This window comes from Centroberyx affinis, unplaced genomic scaffold, assembly GCF_046629955.1.
Source record: "Centroberyx affinis isolate AG114_WGS23_722 - 3 ecotype Tasmania unplaced genomic scaffold, CSIRO-AGI_Caff_v1 ptg000363l_1, whole genome shotgun sequence".
Classification (NCBI taxonomy): domain Eukaryota; kingdom Metazoa; phylum Chordata; class Actinopteri; order Beryciformes; family Berycidae; genus Centroberyx; species Centroberyx affinis.
Genome location: NW_027279034.1, coordinates 88,035 through 105,000, shown reverse-complemented (window position 1 = coordinate 105,000; position 16,966 = coordinate 88,035). Strand labels below are relative to the sequence as shown.

The following is a 16,966-nucleotide window of genomic DNA, read 5'->3' as shown; positions in this document are numbered from 1 at the left end:
TTAGGCCCAAGCAGGCATTGGACTGATAAAAAGTATTTAATGACCTTTGACATACACTATATATACTGCAGTGTGAGACTAATGTGTGTGTGTGTGTGTGTGTGTGTGGTGTTTTGTAGTTTTTTCATATGTGTGTGTGAGGCATTGCAGACTCACTGCCTCCTTTGAAGCAGAGCTAATATAATTATTCTGCACTAGATTTACCACAAATGTGTACATAAAGAACATGCAAAAATATCCCTCTCCACACTGTCCACCATTGTGATAATAAAAATCCTAAAAATGATCATGATCATAAAAATGCACCCATTGCAAACACACCCTGCCCATATAACTCAGCTCAATTTTAAGTTAAAAGTAAAAATTTCATATTCTGGCAGTTCAGTTCAATAAAGAAAGTGTTCATTGCAAGTCATTTTCTAAGTAGAAGGTCTTTTTCTACATCTAGTAATGCTATGGACAATATAAGTACATGTTACAATTCATAGACTCTACATTTATTGTTGAGAAACCCTTACAAAAAAGTCACATGTACAAACCCACATGTTGATTCAAAGCACATGTACATTTTGGACACATGTTGGTTTTCATATGTGAACAATTGTTTTCACGTTGTATTCTGACATGTGACAGTTTTTACTTTAGATGTAAAAATTTCAATTCAGAGGTGACTTTTTTTTTTCACATTTTCTCCCATTACATATAGTTGTTATATATGTGAAAATCTAATTTTACTTGCAAAGAGACAATTCATAGAAAAAAATGAGAAATTTCACATGCTCATATATGAAAACCAACATGTGTCCAAAAAGCACATCTGCTTTGATGTCACACGTGACTTTTTTTTAAGGGAACTAAATATTCCACAGCTTCCTTTCATGCCGCCATGAAGCTGTGACTGTGCAGATGAGTGGTGCAACTGTCTTTACTGAGAGTTTAGTCCCACACATGCACACACACACACACACACACACACTCACACACACACACACACACACATTAACACAGCATTTGCCCCTTTACAGACAACACTCTCTAGACGTGTGGAGATCTTCACATGTGTTTATGTGGTTACCGGGGGGGTGGGAGCATGTGTCTACCCCCAACCCCCCCCCCCCCCCCCCCCCCCCCCCCCGCTCCTCGGTGGTCACCAGTGATTGATCACATGTCCTGGCGAGCCCCAAGGTTGTTACACTGACCTTCCACTGAGGTAAACGCAGTGGAAATAATTAACTGCTTAGCAATTAGACGCTAAACAGGAAAGTATCACTGACCTGCCAACCTATATTCAACTGGACCGCTGACTGAATGTGTCGTTGTTGTGTGGCAAACACGTTTCCTTTTCATGAGGGAGTTTATTTTTGTTTGTGCTCATTCCCACAGGAAGAGCTGAGTGGAGCACAAAAGGCTGTCACTCGCTCAGGAGAAATGACCGGGCAGACTCTGTTTGGGCAGTTGGGTTTGGCCTGAAGAATTTGGGCAATAAACAAAACAAACAAACAAACTAAAAGGAGATACCAATCAACCAGCCAAATAAAAACAGAATAAATTGAAATTAATTTTGTGAGAAAGACAGAATTCACAATTTTTATTCCCATAAACTTGGACAGATTCGTTTTTTTTTTTTCATGAATTCTAGCTTTCAATTGATCCAGAAACAAGAGGTTCTTGTCTACAATGTCGTCAAGAGACACTTTCTATGATAATATGAAGTATACAAGTGTGTCGACACCGACTTATCCCACACCCTCTATAGCTGAGTCATGCACTGAACAATTGCGTGTTTTTTTTTACACTTTGTCCCAGAATAGCTCCGATCTAGCTGTTCCCAATTGCAAATCCTCTCTGCTAAATTGTTTGCTGTTCCTGTTTTATATTTTGGCAGCATGTGGGCTCGCTATAAATGAAGTCCAAAAGTCGTAAAGTTAAATGAAGTTTCCTTAAGTGCTGTGTCTGCTGTTTCTCAAAGACATTGTATTACTAACAGCCCAAACATGAGTTAAGCGACATTAGCGGGGGTTTTGGATGTTATGTAGGCCTGGCAATATTTGTTGTTATATGTTTTTAGTGTTGAAGAAGAAGAGAAAATGGCATACTTTATTCTAACTTTGGCAAAGTCTAGCCTATTCTCCTTTTCTCAACTCTGTGTTTTTCTATAACACACTTTGTGACAAACCTGTTAGTTTTAAAGCACTTCATGAGTAAATTAGACTTAATTGGACTCGACTCTTCTCGCACGGAGGCCCTTGAATCTGTGGGACTGCTCTTCTTCTCTGCTTTTTGCTGTGTAGACGCTAAACAGCTCAGACTCTTAGTTAGATCGCTCTTTAAAATGTGCTGTTCCACAAGTGCCTCGAGCCCAGCGAGAGTCTCATTCTTTTACCTCTTTCCCCAGTCCCGATCGTGTAAGACTTACGGAATTGCTCTGTTTTTTTTGTTTTTTTTTAACCCGAAAGCTTAAAGAAAGACAGAACTCAACAGGGGAACGGTAGAAGAATGGAGGGAAAGAAAGAAGGGAGGGAGGTGAGGAGGAGGGTTGTGAAAATTGCCATTGGCTGCCACCCAGGGCCCAGTCTTTGTGGTAATGAAGGGTTAGAGGCAGCGTTATTGCTCCCAGATGCCATGCGGCTTCTCCGCAGCCCTTTGATGCATGGCCCAAGTCACCAGGACTTTTCTATCGGACTCCATAGACACACACACACACATGCACACACACACACACACACATCAAGACATGCAGCTCTTAAAACAACATGGTTGCCGTAAACAACGATCTTTTTGGTCTCACCCACCAAACTACTCCGATTTGTTTCAATGTGTTAATAGGATATGGTTTGTACAAAGACCTTGAGTGTGTGTGTTTGTGCGTACATATGTCTACTTGCACATGTGTGTCAGGCCATATTTTGTCCATATTTTGAAATTGTGTGTGTGTGTGTGTGTATGTGTGTGTGTGTGTGTGAGAGAGAGAGAGAGAGAGAGAGAGAGAGAGGAATCATTATGAATCCAATAGTGAACTTCCTCTGGCTTTCGTAATGAGCCTGCTATTACTCACTAGCAAAACAAAACCATGGAAAGTACTCACACTGTGGTCCAAACAGTACAGGTTAACTACCAAATACACTGCATGGGATTGTGTGTGTGTGCCTGTGTGTGTGTGTGTGCCTTTTGGAAGCTGATTAACACAAATGGGCTTTCATTGAGGAAAGTTTAAATGTCTTGGCAGCGCTGCGAAGAACTAAGGTCAAATGAAATGTGTGTCTGCACTCATGTATGACTATCTTGCATATGCACACAATTCTGTCTGTCATAAGCATATGTGTTTATGTGTTTATATCTGCGTGGGTGTATGTGTGTGTGTGTGTGTGTGTGTGAGTGTGTGTGTGTGTGTGTCTTGACATGTGCTTGATGTCCTGAATCTGTGCGTTTGCCCGGTACTGCTGGCTAGCTAACTGACTGTGCTGCTTTTATGAGAGCATATGGGGAAGCATTCAGTCCCCCCTCTCCCCAAACACACCTACACACACACACACACACACACACACACACCCTAGCACAAGTGCAAGATGGGGATGTACATTTCTCTCTATGAAGTGGAGGATCTGTGTATGAGAGCCAAAATATGCAGCAACTTTAGCAAGGTGTTGCGATACGCCTAATGCGCATGCACGCACGCACACACACACACACACACACACACACACACACACACACACACACACACACACACACACACACACTCACTCACTCAGAACTGGGACAGGTATCTCTTTTCTGATTAATTCTGTTGTTAGATGCTTTGCCAATATGTAACATAAATGCCAATTAGTGAACAGTGAACTGAATTGAATTGAATTGAATTGAATTGAATTGAATTGAATTGAATTGAATTGAATTGAATTGAATTGAATTGAATTGAATTGAGAGGGGCAGGAGAGACAGGAAGGGGTCCGCCCTGACACAAAGCTCTGCAGTCTCCCTTTGCATGTCCACATGTGTGTGTGTGTGTGTGTGTGTGTAGTAAGTTGTGTCTGGATGATTCAGTACTTTTCAACAATTCTCCAACTTCGTCTCTGTCTCTCTGCTCCTCCTCACACTCCTACATCACTCCTAATCCCTCTTTCTTTCTCCCACACATCCATCTTCTCTGCTCCTAACTTTTATTTTTTTTAACCATATCTTACTGTCTCACTCCATTTTGTGAGTTGAATTGTCTTGCTTTATTTCTCTCTCGTTGACTCTTACTTTCCCCCACATCATGTGCACCCTCCTCCTCCTCTTCCTCCTCCTCCTCCTCCTCTCCCCTGCCGCCCCCCTTCCCTGACTTGATTTACTGGCCAGAGGATAGGAAAATGTATGAATCAGTTGAAGGTTGCTCACTCCCAGGGAGAGAGAGAGAGAGAGGGGAGAAAGGGAATGTGAAGAGAGAGCGAGAAAAAGAGAGAGAGGGAGAAATACTGAGTGAATTAGAGAGCGAGCAAGAGAAGGAGGGAGGGAGAGAGAGAGAGAGAGAGAGAGAGAGAGAGAGAGAGAGAGAGAGAGAGATGATGGGGACTTCTCTGCCCTCACCGCCACTATAAATGATGATGTCAGCACTCAGCAGTCTGGGGCAACTTGTTTAGTCTTTTGTATAATGGACACCTGGGTACCGCCGAATGTGTATGTGAGTGTGTGTGTGTGTGTGTGTGTGTGTGTGTGTGTGTGTGTTTTTTTTACATGCATTTAGGGGATATGACCATTTGGCTGCACAGGTCGTAAATCCTTTGATGAAGGAGCTTGGTCACACACACCAACCCCCCCCTCTCTCTCTCTCTCACACACACACACACACACGCACACACACACACACACACACACTGGGTTGGGCAGGGCAGGCTAGCGGTTAGCTAGCCAGATGGTTTTAAGGTTAGTTAGAGACTAGGCTCAAAGGTGCTGTTTGTAACCAAAGGGGAGTGTGTCTATTTCTATTTCTGTGTGTGTGTGTGTGTGTGTGTGTGTGTGTGTGCATGTGTGTGTGTGTGTGTGTGTCTATTTATATATAGAAACTAAACCAATGCTATTTTTGATTTCTCATGTATAATGCTCGTAAAATGTTCATGTACACACTGTACATGCACATGTGCAAATGCATGCTGGGTGGAAAATCTCCCTCTTGTAACAGTGGGCTTTTAGGAGTATGACCACAGGACGTGTGTGTGTGTGTGTGTGTGTGTGTGTGTGTGTGTGTGTGTGTGTGTGTGTGAGAGAGAGAGAGAGAGAGACAGAGAGAGTGCTGGGGCATGTGTATCGTAAAACCTAGCTGCCTAGCTTTGAGCTTTTCTCTCTGCAGTGGGTTCCCTGATTCATAAATAGCTGCATGTCTGGATGTCATATACTGTGTGCAGATTTACAAGTACAAGAGATTTCTACGTTGGAACGTGGTTCCTCTCTCTCTCTCTTCTCTCTCTCTCTCTTCCTTTGTGTGTGTTTCTCATTTGTTGCTCTCCCCTCTCCTTTACTCTGCACAACTGTAATCAAAACCACAGACTCGAGAACTTTAGAACTTTCCCATCCGTCTCTCCATTCCTCTGCTTTTTCCTCATATTTTTTTTTTGTCTGCCATAAAATTTAATATGGGTGCTTTTACTCCCTCTGAGTTTTCTCTCAGCTACTTTTTTTCTTTGTAATCTTAATACTTATCATCTACTGTTTCTCTCATTCTCTCTCTGATTGTTTCTGAAAGTTCACACTGTAAAATTAGAAGTAGTAGGGATTCCACAAAATTGATCAGCCCAATATCTTCAGTGTTTTCCACAGTTAGTTCATTGTTTTGGCCTTTTACACTTCATAATATTTTTGATCTAATATATTCAAAAAGTCAGTAACTGTCTTTCTCTGACCATTGTGTCTATTTTTGTCTCTCATTTAGTATCTCTTTTTATCTCACTCTCCTTTCTAATTGTGTCTATCTGCCTGCCTCGCTCTCCCATCTGGCCAGCCTCTCTCTCTCTCTCTCTCTCTCTCTCTCTCTCTCTCTCTCTCTCTCTCTCTCTCTCTCTCTCTCTCTCGCTCTCTCTCTCTCTCTCTCTCCCTCTCTCTCTCTCGCTCTCATATACGTGACCACTGTGCCTCTCTCTTGCCCCCTGCAGGAGAAGGAGAAGAAGTACATGTTGCAGGTGGATAACCTGAAGCTGAGGGATGTGGAGAAGGGCTTCATGTCCAGCAAGCATATCTTTGCCCTCTTCAACACCGAACAGAGGTTATACACACACACACACACACACACACACACACACACGATCACACATTAAAACAGTGTCTCTCCCATTCAATTTTTAAAAATCTACAATTGACTCCCATTCATTTTTCACAATAAAATACCATAAGTACAAGGAAACTTTTGCATACAAGTAGATTAGTAGATAGCTCACTTGAACATCTCACAATTAATTTCTATCTTAAATTCGCATGTGAAACAAGTATCCAACAAGTGATCTGCATATTTTAAAGTTGCAATGGAGTGTATAGCTTAAAGTATGAAGAAGTATTTAGATGACAAAGTTTGGGTGGAAAGAGAATAACATATAAAAACATGAGGAAGAACATTAATTGTCTTGCTTTGCCGCAGTTGTCTTGTGTTGAGTGTTTTGTGTGGTGTGTGTGCAGGAATGTGTATAAGGATTACCGTCAGCTGGAGCTGGCATGTGAGAACCAGGAAGACGTTGATGGGTGGAAAGCCTCCTTCCTCCGGGCCGGAGTTTATCCTGAACGGGTGACGGTAGGATACATGCAAACACACACACTGCATCATACTGTATGTGTTTGTCCCATACATGCAGTACATGGGAAATTCATATAGTATAATAACATGATACTTTCCCCTAAAATGCAATTGGATTGATAAATTGATGCCAAGTATGGATATTTTAATTTAAGTTTCAAGGCTGTAATTGTAAGACCGCATAATGATGTTTAAAACATATGGTAACGCATTCTTACACATTCTTAAGCTTTACTTTGTACGCATTGTTTACGGCATATGCAGTATATATTAAAAAAAAATGATAAAAATAAATAATCTATCGTGTTTGTCCATCAGTTGTTCATACTATCATTGTGATGTCTATTTTTAATGTTTTTTTTATGTCTCTCTCTCATGATTTCTATCCCCTCACAATGTCTTTTGTCTTCCATCGCTGTGGAACCTTTTAGGAGAAGGAAGGCAAGGTATGTCGTGCCTCTTTGTCTTTTAAGGGGCACTTCACCCAAAGAAACCATTGATTTAGGATGATTTAATCCTAATCTGAGTAGGATCTTACTTTAGCGTTGGCCATCAAAAGTCATTCAACATTTACAGCAGACCAGGAAGTAATAATAATATGAACAATCATAATGTATTTGTATAGCACTGTTTAAATAGAGTTTACAAAGGGCTTTAACAATCAAGTAGAAGGAAATATCATACATAGAAAGTGATAAGAAAGTTTGTTGTTTCAATGCAAACACACAGTTAATGTGTGTGTGCATGTTGAAGGACAGACGTGAGATGATTATGTGTGTAGTATTTTCAGTTTTTCAGTATTTTCAGTTTAGAATAAAAAGTGTGAGACATTTTTTTTTGCAATGCCAGTCAATGTGCTGATGAAGCACTGAGACCAAAAGGCAATGAGTTTGCAATCAGTTTTCTTGCTGTACAAGTGTCCACTCTCTTTCTATTTTACGGTGGCTCACTTTTATCTTCGACAATCCCCTTTTTAACTCTTACTCATTCAAGTCAAACTTCTCTCTCAAATGTTCCCTCCTGCCCTCTATCTATCTATTTCTGTCGCTCTTCTCTCTCTCTCTTTCCCCCTGGTGTTTCTCCTATCACTCCTCATCTCTCCACAGAGTGATGGTGGGGATGAGAACGGCTCGGACTTCATGCACAGCATGGACCCTCAACTGGAGCGGCAGGTAGAGACGATTCGCAACCTGGTTGACTCCTACATGGCCATCGTCAACAAGACCGTCCGTGACCTGATGCCCAAGACCATCATGCATCTCATGATTAACAATGTGAGTCGTCAGTCTGTTGTAAACATTAGTGCTTCGGTTGGGGCGGAAAATGGATCACAGGCCCGTTTCTTACGGGTCCCCACATGACAATAGTATGAGTATAGTGTAGTTTAAATGAGACATGGTGACATGGTAAGGCTAAATTTAGTCAGTTTGGATGTCTGGCTGAAAAAGTTTAAGAAACCCAGCACTAGACATATTTGACCATGTTTAGCCCCAACTAGGCTTTCCCACACAAATTTTACACCATTTCTCACCAGAATACTCACCATTTCATGCATGACACCCTCAGACATGTAGGCTGTTTGTGGCAGGCAACCCAAAAATGTTTTTAAAAACTAATAAAATGCTAAATTAGCCCGTTCAGTTCTTTCAGACTGGGATATGTTCCATACACCTACAACAAAAAATGTGATTTGTAATTTTTACTCACGAAGCATTCTCTCTCTGTCTCTGTCTCTGTCTCTGTCTCTCTCTCTCTCTCCCTCTCCCTCTCTCTCTTCAGACTAAGGACTTCATCAACGCGGAGCTGCTGGCCCAGCTGTACTCGTGCGGAGACCAGAACACGCTGATGGAGGAGTCCCAGGAGCAGGCCCAGCACCGCGACGAGATGCTGCGGATGTACCACGCCCTGCGAGAGGCCCTCAGCATCATCGGTGACATCAGCACGACCACCATAAGCACGGCCATGCCGCCGCCTGTGGACGACTCCTGGCTGCAGGTGCAGCGGGGCGGCTCCGGTGGAAGGTGAGTTGCCGCGAGGATGGAGGGACGGACGGGCAGAGGAAAAGCACGTGAAAGTTGCGGCTCTGTAAATAACCTTGACTTGACATCCGTTGCCCTCCAGGTCTCCAGCCACCAGTCCAACTCCAAACCGAAGGGCTCCACCGGGCCCCCCCGCCCGCCCAGGCTCTCGCGGGCCGCCGCCTGGCCCTCCTCCAGCCGGGGGACCCCCAGTCCCGTCTCGCCCAGGGGCTTCCCCGGACCCCTACAGTGGGGCCCCACCCACTGTGCCATCCCGGCCCAACCGCGCACCCCCCAGTGTGCCCAGGTAAGAGGACACACGAGGGCGCTTTCAACTTCAAAACAATCCCTTGTGACACCAATGTACATTCAAATAGGTTTTACAGCGACATTAGCAAAAACCAAATCAGGTTTTACCAGAGATAAACTCAAACATTATTATGAGCTATCCAAGCTGAAGTGTGAATGCTCTCTGTTGCTAAGGGGGATGTGAAGACACCCGGATGAGGGGATGAAAGAGGTAAATGAAAGAGGAGAGCCTCCTTGTGATATAGGATAGATAAATAGATGAGTAGATTGATAGAGACCCCTAAATAGATGGAAGAATGATATGCTATTATGATCAATGGATTTATTGATGGATGTCTTTTCAAAGTCAAGCATTTGAGCAAAGTATCACTGCTCCCCAAGCTGTCACTTTGACTTGTTGGGATCAGTAAATAAATAACAGATTATAAGGCAATAAACCGTCAGACATCCACTTTCTGCCACCACTACTAACTTTCAACACACTTTCAAGCATCACTAACGCCTAAGTCTTCCACACATCAACACTACTTTTATTTTAATAGCACAGCTGACACTCCTCCACTATCCTCGTCCCTCAAACCTTCACACCACTGACCTCATCTTAATCGCTAAGCCCTTTGCAGTATAGATGACTAGAATGAGGGATAAGAGGCGTTTCTGTTCTATACCTCCTTTCTGTTCTCCATTTATCTGCCTTTGCACCAGTAATGTTTGCCTTGTGTTTGCCTGTGGTTGTGAGCTAGCTAACGTTTGTTATCTGGATTGATTCAGTGTCCAGTGTCATGGGTCTGGGTAGCAGCTTGCCTTTTTTACTGTAGGAGACACACACGTCGCTGGGCGAGGCTCTTACGCACAAACGCCCCCTCCAAATATTTTAACATCACTCCTAAGATATGAATTGGATATTGTCATATTTTTGCCCTCCAAAACAATGTCCTGTATTCCGATTGGTCCAGAGTGAGAGAGCTGAGCACTTGTGACGTTGGTCGCTTCCTGCACTGTAACCTGTCTGTTTGTTTGCACTCCTTTCCTCTTTTCCTCCTCCTCCTCCTCCTCTTCATCCCTCTTTTCCTCACCACACCTCTATCCTACGTATGACTATGGTTCCTCTTACAGAATCACTATCACTGACCAATGAGGACTAACGTTTCTGGTACGTTTGGTACTACTCACCATCGTCATCACCACCCTCCTTCTTTCTCTTCCTCTTAGGAGGCATCCATCCACCGCATGTCTATTCCTCCCTCTCACTTTTCTTTTCTCTTCTCAGAGCACTGCCTTAATAGAGCACTGCATGGGCAAACACACACCCGCTTCAGACGGTGTGTGTGTTTGCGTCACTGTGTGAGCTGATTTTGATCAAGGCCTTTTGGAGTAGTTGTAAGCTTATGTCTGTTTATTGCAGGGGGTATCAGAAGGTCAGAATGGGACATTACGTTGTGAAAGAGAAATTTAAAGAGCAGGATTACCCAGTTAACACACACACACACACACACACACACACACACACACACACACATACTACAGCAGCCGCAGCGTGGACAGACCGCAGACTGCAAGTCAGACCCAAATTTCAAAGTCCAAAGCTCAAACGTTATTGTGGGTTTTGTGTCAGTGTTGTATGTATATGCCATGACATCCCACCCATCCCTAACTTCGTCTCTGAGTGTCTGGTGTTGTCCGTCATAATTATGATACATGTCTACATGACCGGTCAGTGTCTACATGACCAGTCAGTGCAGAGTTTAGCTGGCCTCAACAATAGCCTGCTTTTATGGTTTTATGCTTTTGAAGGCATTTCTATTGCTAGTTTTTTACCATACCATACCATATAATTACACTGACAGGCATAGCAACACCATATGATTCCTTATAGGAGTTACACTGACACAGCTTCATAAATAAAGTAATAATCTGCATGGTACTGTAATTAGAGCAACATGGCAGTTGGAAATGAAATTGGCACCGCCCTCATTTGGCCTCGACTGCACACCAACCACATTACTTGCATTGCGGTCATGTTAAATGAGCCGAAGATATTTCTCTGTGATGTTGGTTGTGTTTCGTACTGGGTTTCCTCCATGTGTTGTCTCATGATATAAGTGTATAAGTTTGTCTGTGCGTGTACGTATATAATTCTGTGTGCGTGCACATGTGCATGCGTTTACACACGTCTACACATGGGTACCCCTAAATAACAATGTGTAAGTATAAATAGCGGGGCGTCCTTGCCTAAGAATGCAACACCTTCAACACACTGATCCTAACCTATCCCCATCCTCTCTTTGTATCTGTTTGTGTGTCTGTCCATGGCAGTCGGAGACCCCCACCTTCTCCAACCCACTAGACCTCTGAGCCCCTCCCTCCCTCCCAAGTCCCATCCGTCCGCCCCGACACTCCGGATGAGAGGCCATGGACAACAGCGCCACCTACCTACCGTTCTCTGCCCCACCGGGCCTGAGCTGGCTCCCTTCTCCTGCTCCTAATACTGCTCCCCTACTACAAGCCACGTCTCTCCCTCCCTCTCTCTCTCTCCCCCTCTCTCTCGCCCCCCCCCCCCCCCCCCCCCACCCCTACACCTCTACTTCACACACAAATGCAAAATACGCAAACACTCACACACACATGCATGATTAATGTACACACATACTGTACCCTCCGAATATAAATTACTTGAACTATATAGAGAATATGAAATGATTTATAAGAAACACGACACACACACATACACACACACACACACACATACAAGCAAACACATGCAAAATGTATGTGCTTACTGTTAAACTTAAGCGGGTATGCATTTGCATATTTAGCATGAATAAAAGGGTCATGGGATACTTTGCTGAGGTATTATACTACACCTTACATTTCAAATGGGTATTCCTGGCTGCTGATTTACTTATTTTATCTCTCATCAACATTTGTTTTGTGATGTTTTTCTTTGATAACATCTGGTGTCGGTCTTCTTGCTTTGTGTTGATTTTCCTTCTATATTGAGTTCAGCCTCTTAAGGGAGGTGATGCGTTACCGAGCCAAGCTGGATTGGTCAATATGAGATAACTGCATCTTTTAAACACTCTGTGTTCCTTTTGATTATTCATTCCTGTATTAGGACCTTGATCAATAACGGCGGTCCCCAAAATCGCAGGCGAGGACACACATTTACACACATTCATTTTTGTCCAGCATAGAGGGATAACAGCCTTTGCACTTAAAAACTGAACATCCAAAGAGAAAAAAACAAGTGCTGCACACAGCTCAATATTTACCTTTAGTCACAATATGTTGTGGTATTTACTGAACAGTTCTTAACCAGCTATTCCAAGCTATGTGTAGATATGAGTAATTCATGCAATGTATCAAACTGGTGTCTCCTCTCCTTTATGATTTTGGGGTTTCTCTCTTTCATCTTTCACTTGTTCATATCCCACATAAGGCCTTGCTTTATTTCCTCTCTTATTTCTCCTTTTTTCCACGAAACAGCTGACCAAACAACGCTGGGCCCTCTCGCCCCGAGAGCTCGCTGCCGCCATTCGACTCTTAGAAGACACCCACCCCCCCCACACACACCCCCCGCCCCTTTTTCCATAACAGTCTTCCTACGATCTCTCTTCTAAAAAACGTCCTTGTTTTCCACCTCTGCCCACACCAGCCCATAAACTATGAAACACACTGACCCTCCATCACTCACTCACTCAACTCACCAACGCTCCAGGAGGGAGGAGAGCGTGAACGAAATGTGGGGGGAAAGGATCGAATGAGAAGACACCTGCAAACTCTCCTCTCTCCCAAGTATCTGGATAGACGGGGGGCCTCCCTTCATCCTCCTTTTCCTCCTCTTTCTCCCCTTGCAGTAGGATGGGAGGAGCGATCATCTTGTGGAGCCTTCTGGGTCTTTGCCCCAGTTGTAGCGGCCAGATGGCCTCGCCGCCACTCTTGAATTGAACTGTGTGTTGTAATTACTTGTCTTGTCTAATTGTATATGAATGGACCGCAAAATCGCTCAACTAACTGCAATCCCATACATACAGCTGTGCAACCGTCTTTGCAGCCACTCCCCAAAATGAAAACAATAGACATGCTGTTGTCTGTGCTTCCACAGGACCTATGCAATACTGGTGCAATGGGGTTACAAAGAAAAGGGTTTCCCAAGCTAATTTGTGACTAAAAGAGCCGCTCCGGTGGCAACTTTTCTCTGTCACCTCCTCTCCTCTTCAACCTTTCCACAACCTACTTCCTCATTAATGAAACTGCATTACCTTAGCGAGGCGGGATTTAAATAGAAAGTGCAATATGTTCTACTTGGACGACTGAATGACAGACGTCCATCAGTCATACAAGATTCAAAATAAATGCTTAGCTTGAGAGGAGGAGACTCTGACGCTTGAGTTGCACCCCAGGACTGTTAGATAGCTTCCTTTCTTCAGAGGGTTGAAATAAGGTTCCTTAGGAAAGACGCTGAGACTTTAATCCTCATGGTTTTACAGGGAAGTTACTTTAGTTAAAAATATTTGGACTGGTCAGGAATTCTTATGTAACTAGCTTAACTTAGATGGGATAACACACATCAAGACTTACGGTGACAGGAACACTTTCAGATTTTACAATGGTTTATGATCTGTCCTCTCTTCCTTTTCTGTTTTTTTTTTCCTTTTCTTTCCTCTCTCAGTGGTCACGGGGGTGAGTGAGAACACCAACAAACCCAAACAATGATAGTCTATGCATAAAATCTACCTGAACGCTGACACGCTCCGCCCATTTCACTCTCATGCTGCTGTCTGAGAGGCTGTGAGTCGACCCCTCCCATCTTCCACGTTTTTCTGCCACTGAGCTCTGTTGTCAGTGTGGTTTGTGGTATTATGACCCCTGTTGATGACGGTAACATTACCCCAAAAATAACCAATCCACCAGCCAGAAAAACACCCCCATATCTCTCTCTGTACCTCGATTTATGTCATTCTACCCATTTCGAAACCCCCTGAAACCCAACCTGCAACACTTCAACGGCCCTTTTGAATCTTAGTAATCCACGACTGCAACACAAACACAACAAAGCATATTCTAATTATTATTTAAGAGTAAATAGTTTATTCTGGACATATCTTAATGTGTTATTATGTATATGTGTGGTGCATCTTATGGGACTTATACTTCCACTGTCTAGAGAATTTAGTCTACAATGTATGAATTTACTGAATATTAAATTATTATGGATAAATGATGAGTATGTGTATAAGGAAACAATATTTTAAAAAATGACAAAAAAAAGAATAAAGTGATGTATGTGGGAGTTGACAGGCTGTTTGATACTTAAGCATGTAGGGGAGAGGCGGATTTTATTTATTTTTTTGTTTTGTCCCTTCGACTGTGTGTGTGTAGCGGAGAAATGAGGAGAGGGACAGTGTGAATGTGTGTACTTTACCCTGCAGGACCGCTGTGCTTTGTCAACACATTAAAAATTTCAGTGTACTGAGCTGGGGTTTCTCTTCTCTCTTATTCATGGCGGTAAATGTTATGTCAGAACAAACGCTCCATGCAACACCGCTATGTAAAAACACACCAGTTTATTGGTTGAGCTTTCGGTACCAGACCTTCATCAGAACAGGTGAAACATGAAATGACACCATCCATATAGACTCCAAAGAGGTGTGAATAAATGTAGATAAGAATTGAGATGCATGGAGCTTTTGTTCTGACATTTTGAGATTTTTTCCCTCTTTTTTGGTGTGCAATTCCCCCTTTTTTCTTATGGGTAAATATTAACATGGAAGTTACTTAGGGTCTGTTCAGGGGGTGAAACACGACATTTCAGATCAACTTTAAACAAAAAAAGTTGTTTGTTACAAATTTGGTCTGCTAGTTTCCTTTGTTGAAATCATCAAAAAACTATTCACCAGTGTGGAAATGAGTATTAAATAGATGACAAATGATATGCACATTATTAGGCATTCTTGTAATAATGTGCATAACTATGCAAAAACACTATCTTTTTTAAGAGGTTTGTCTGCAATTTTCTTTTATAAAATGTATGCAACAACAACATTGGTACACATATACTAAAAAGAGTAGCCTATAGAAAGACATTACTGGTGTCTAAAGTGTTAGGTATCACCACACAGTTTAAGTTGCTCAATCAGTTTTATTCAGGAGAAGGGAAGAAAAGTCTTACTCAAGAGAAAAAAAAAAGAAAAAGAAAAATCACATCAGAAAGTTCCTGTCAGAAGCTGCACTCTATCAATCGGTTCTCTGAATGATCCTTCATTACCCTCCAACTTCAACGTTACATTAAAACTGATTAGTTGAAATACTTACTTATTCCAAATAAATAGAATATTTACTCTTTTAGTCAATCTTTGTATTAAATCACAGCCAGTCTGCAACCCCTAAACCTCTACTTCGTCCGTGTGTCCGTACCAACAGACGGACACGCGGACTTACAGTCGCTGCTAGCCAAGCGGCTAGCGGAATAGCCTTTCCCCCACACACCAGGCATAATGAATATACAATATGTTACACAGTTACAGTATATACACCACCTCTTTTACAGCAGAGACAACAAATGCTTTCTTATCTCTAGCTTCTCAATCACATCAGGAATTTAACAGTGAATTAGAAAGTGTGGAAAATAATTTCATCTACGTTTTATATTATTTCACAAACCCCCGAAACAATACTATAAAGGATTTCATATGCATCTCTCGGTCTGACCACTCCCAAAAAAACAATAATCTGATTTCATGGCATGTTTTCAAAAGGAAAAAAAATAAAAGTGACAGAATGCTAAGAAGCGAGGAATTGTAATATCTAGAATGGTAGAGTACGTTTATTCAGAAACCATCTCTTTCTGCCCAAAGTGCTGAGGTCTAGGGTCGACTTGGTGCTGCCTACTTTCTCCGTAAACACAGACCAAGCTCATACACTTCCACATGTCCGCATACCTTTGACAACTTTAGCCAGATTTTGCTAACTTTCACACACTTCTTAAAAATACCACAATCAGCGCACAACCGTTTTCCCTCCCCAGTTGATTTCGGTGATACAAATCATGAGTGTACAATTTAATAATTTAACAGATAAAGTAGTAACCTCGATATAAACACAATAAAAAGAATCTCAAAATTCAAATTCAACCAAAGAAGGGGGTAAACACATCTCCAAAGGGGGGAAAAACCCCTAATATCCTGGTACGTTAACACGCGTCATCGTGGAAAGGCTCTCAAAAAAACAGAGACCTCTGCTAAGACGTCACCCGAAATGGCAAAACTGAACTCTGATACCTCTGGGATATTAGCTGTAAAAGGGGAGACCATTTACAGTTTAAGAAATTATATATTCTAATGGTCTAGGACTCTCCAATTAAACATGAGCAACTCTTCTCCCAAAGCCAGAGAGCAGTGATGTCGTCAGTTATGAAGTCTGGATCTGGTCCACAGACAACGGCTGACGTTACAGACCTGCATCATGTTGGTTTTTATGCCCAAATGAGATTTATTATAGTGTTCTTAGCCAAAAAATGTGGCCTTTTTAAATTTGGTTCTCATTTACCATCTCACTTTTCATTCATTCTCTATGGAAAACTTTCAGGCTTCTTATCCGACGACAAATTTGAGTCTTGTTTTCTTCTTTTTGGAAGAGTTTCACAAACTTTGATCGGACCGGTCCTAGACCACTGGGGGTAACGCATGAATTCTTAAACTGAGCTGTCTCTTTTAAGTTCACTTTCTAGTCATGTTTACACAACTAACTCATCCTCCGAGTGCACACTGCACACACACACACACACGAACCAACACACTTTCAATTAAATTCACTTGTCAGCCTTGATTCAGCTGGAACCCTCAGCCTCCCGTGGCTTCATTGGATTCCCCTTTCCCCA

At 42.5% G+C, this 16,966-nt stretch overlaps 1 protein-coding gene across 3 annotated transcripts in view; it reads left to right on the top strand.

Moving 5' to 3' along the window:
* The window catches only part of dnm1a (dynamin 1a), a 53,070-nt gene extending 41,636 nt beyond the window's left edge, over window positions 1-11,434 (top strand). For 2 of the 3 annotated variants that reach the window (XM_071515661.1, XM_071515659.1), the window contains 7 exons: window positions 6,129-6,238; window positions 6,646-6,757; window positions 7,192-7,206; window positions 7,867-8,034; window positions 8,540-8,781; window positions 8,882-9,085; window positions 11,404-11,434. In XM_071515661.1, the coding sequence (XP_071371762.1) occupies window positions 6,129-6,238; window positions 6,646-6,757; window positions 7,192-7,206; window positions 7,867-8,034; window positions 8,540-8,781; window positions 8,882-9,085; window positions 11,404-11,434 (882 nt within the window). Of the gene's footprint in view, window positions 1-6,128; window positions 6,239-6,645; window positions 6,758-7,191; window positions 7,207-7,866; window positions 8,035-8,539; window positions 8,782-8,881; window positions 9,086-10,203; window positions 10,226-11,403 lie in introns of those variants that run through there. The other variant, XM_071515660.1, reaches the window with a different exon arrangement.
* The last annotated feature ends 5,532 nt before the right edge of the window (window positions 11,435-16,966 follow it).